The sequence below is a fragment of the Sorex araneus genome, chromosome 6 (genome assembly GCF_027595985.1).
Source record: "Sorex araneus isolate mSorAra2 chromosome 6, mSorAra2.pri, whole genome shotgun sequence".
In the NCBI taxonomy this organism is placed as follows: Eukaryota; Metazoa; Chordata; class Mammalia; order Eulipotyphla; family Soricidae; genus Sorex; species Sorex araneus.
In genome coordinates this window covers 153,828,218-153,831,640 of record NC_073307.1, presented here as the reverse complement: position 1 = coordinate 153,831,640, position 3,423 = coordinate 153,828,218, and the positions used below count along the sequence as shown (strand labels likewise).

Sequence of the window (3,423 nt, the reverse complement as noted above, 5' to 3'; positions counted from 1 at the left end):
CCAGTGATGTTTAGGATTTACCCCTGGCTCTCCACTCAGGGATCACTCCTAGTGTACTCTGGGGACCATATGGGATGCTGTATCTTAACCTAGGTTGGCAACCCCCTACCTACTGAACCCCCTACCTACTCTGTCATTGTCACTGTTATCCTGTTGTTCATTGATTTGCTCGAGCAGGCACCAGTAATGTCTCTATTGTGAGACTTGTTGTTACTGTTTTTGGCATATCGAATATGCCACGGGTAGCTTGCCTGGCTCTGCTGTGGGAGCAGGATACTGTCGGTAGCTTGCCAGGCTCTCTGAGAGGGGCGGAGGAATCGAACCCGGGTTGTCCACGTGTAAGGCAAACACCCTACCCATTGTGCTATTGCTCCTCTCTCTCTCGAACTATCACTCTAGCCCCCTTATTTAAAATTGCAATTTCAAATACAGTTTCAGTTAATATGATTGGACACCTTCTTTGATGGGAGAAAAGATTGGATCCAAAGAGATCAAAGTAAATAGTTAACATTTACACAGCATCTTTGCAAAGTTGCCAAGATTAAATTGAGAGAAATAATTAACTACTATGTCTGTAATTATATTACTGATGTCTTTAAAATATAGGCAAGTGGCTTTAATATTCTTGGACTTGTTAGTGACGGACTTCTAAAGATAATTCTTTTCTTTGTTGCAGGAGATTACCACAGATCTATGGAAGATAAGAATCTGACAGCGGTGACCGAATTTCTCTTTTTGGGTCTCACAGATCAGCTCCAGCAGCAAATTGTCCTCTTTCTCATGTTTCTCTTTATCTATCTTGTCACCCTCTGGGGTAATTTGGGGATGATCACCCTCATATGGACCAATCCCAGACTCCACACTCCTATGTACTTTTTTCTTAGCCACTTGTCTTTTGTAGATATCTGTATGTCTTCTTCCATTGCCCCCAAGATGCTGTGTGATGTCTTTGAGGAGAAAAAGAGCATTTCTTTCATGGGATGTGCAGCACAGTTGTGGTTCTTTGGTCTCTTTGTGGCAACTGAGTGTTTCCTTTTGGCTTCCATGGCCTATGATCGGTATATGGCCATCTGCAAGCCCTTGCTGTATTCGCTCATGATGTCTCAGAGGGTCTGTGTGCAGCTAGTGGTAGGACCCTATATCATGGCTTTTATAAGTACCACAACTCACACAGTTCTAGCTTTTGGCTTGCCCTTTTGTGGTCCAAATATTATCAATCACTTTTTCTGTGATATTTCACCATTGCTTTCCCTAGCATGTGCAGATACCTGGGTCAATAAGTTGGTGCTCTTCGTCTTGGCTGGATCTATAGGTGTACTTAGTGGCCTGATTATCACGTTGTCCTATATTTGCATTCTAATGGCCATCCTGAGGATACAGACAGCCGATGGGAGACGCAAAGCTTTCTCCACGTGTTCGTCTCACCTGGCAGTTGTCTCCATACTCTATGGAACTCTTTTCTTTATCTATGTACGTCCTGGTTCAACTTCCTCTGTGGATATCAATAAAGTGATTTCTCTGTTTTATACCGTGGTGATCCCCATGTTGAACCCCCTCATTTACAGTTTGAGGAACAAGGAAGTGAAAGACACATTCAGGAAGATGTTTGAAAGGAAAAGTTCTCTAGTAGGTAGATGAAGCAGAACTTGAATTGTGCCGTATTGGATTTGTTGGTGTAAGATGCATCGTAAGGAGAGCACTAGAGCAGAAGATGCAGGCGAGTCTTGCTTCTGTCACTCATAGATGGTTTGGGAAATGGATTAGCTCTTCAGTATTTTTCTCAGTCTTATTTTCTGTGATATAATATGGGCTTCAAATTAAATAGAGATGGGTGGAGAACATACGTGTAAAGAGTTTAAGTGAATATTTGTATAATTGTCAGGATGGAAATAACACTTCCGCCAGAAGTTCAAAGTGCCATAAAAATGTTAAGAGGAGAATAATATATCCAAGGAAAATATTTGTGTATATGTGCCAAACAAGGAAATGATAATACCTAGCATACAGATAGATAGTAGTCTGAGTGATAATCAGAAAGAAAACTAGATAAATGGGCAAACAAAAGAACAGGTATTTCTCAGAGATGGGAATGCAACTTGCCAATTTGTGTTGAAAAAGTGTTTAACATCATTAGATAATAAAATAAAATTAAAATTCCAATCAATGTCTTTCAATGCTATGAAACAATGAGAGTTTAAGATGGTGGGTTTTCCTATTCGCCTTTCCCTCTAATTATTTTCTAACAATATATATGGACAGCACCATTTCTGCAAAACAATTTTTTAATTTCCATTTAAAGTGGACAATACTTTGTTTGAAAATTTAGACCATAGTACTCTTTATGCCTGTGCATAATGCTACATTTTCAAGCATTGTGTGACAAAGTAAAAGGAACAATTTTAATATCATGAGAACATTACACTTTTTTCTCTGGAGAAGTGACCAAACACTGAAATCTAGAATTTAAGAAATCAAGAGTGAATAATATATAAATCGGAGTTTAAAGGTTTGAAAATAGACTATTTATGGGTCTCATTGAACATTTAGGTGTTATACATCCTAACACACTAATGTAAAGTCTGGTAATCTCATAATATTAACCCAGAAAAAAAAATCCCATTTTCCTCTCTTTTTGTCACAGTAATGACTGGGATAGAAGTGAAAGGTGATTTGCAAAAGTGCTTAAGAGGAAAATGGCAGGTTCTGTTTTGATTCTATATGTCACATTTATATTCATTTATTCAAGCCAAAAGTACTTCCTAATTACCCTTGATGTATCAGGCAATGTTCAAGGCCCTCAAGTTATATTCGCGAACAAAACTGTCTCCAAGTTTAAAAAAAAATGCGACCTTGGACATGACACAATTCTGAAATCACAGTGAAATTATTTTAAGCTCCACTGTGTCCAAAGTGTCAACCATATGTGAGAGTCTAGAAAGGACTTGGAATCACATTACTATCTTCCTAAGATAGATGATAAAAGTCTTCCTCTACCTGTGGGCACCCATTTAATGATTGAATTAGACAATCATTATAACTACTATGCTCTAGTTGTTATACCATGTTTTACTATTTTTTATGCCATGCTCTTCTTCCCTGAAAACTCTGGTCCCAATCAATTTAATATTCTACATGGTTATTACTTATCATATACCACAAAGAAATAGCAAGCTGAGATCTGGGGTTAGGCATTTTCCTTGCATTGGTTTAACCATTGTTTGATACCTAGCACCATGTGACGCTCAAACACTGCCAGGAATAGCCTCTAAACACAAAGCATGCAGTAAGTCTGAAGCACAATCAAGTATGGCCCGACTTGACTTCACTTTCCCTCATAAAGAAGATGCTGAAGAGCACTGGGGTTTGTATCAGTGATTGTACAAGGAAGAAGCAAAAATACAGAAGTGCACAGAGTAAGAGGAC

At 38.7% G+C, this 3,423-nt stretch overlaps 1 protein-coding gene across 1 annotated transcript; it reads left to right on the top strand.

Moving 5' to 3' along the window:
• Positions 1-693: 693 nt before the first annotated feature.
• LOC101550542 (olfactory receptor 5G3-like) lies at positions 694-1,638 on the top strand. The gene has a single exon (XM_004620388.2). It carries the CDS (start codon positions 694-696, stop codon positions 1,636-1,638), a length of 945 nt encoding a protein of 314 aa, XP_004620445.2.
• The last annotated feature ends 1,785 nt before the right edge of the window (positions 1,639-3,423 follow it).

Bases quoted from the DNA above. Each gene is read 5' to 3' on its own strand.
- LOC101550542 (XM_004620388.2), top strand. From the start codon at position 694: ATGGAAGATAAGAATCTGACAGCGGTGACCGAATTTCTCTTTTTGGGT.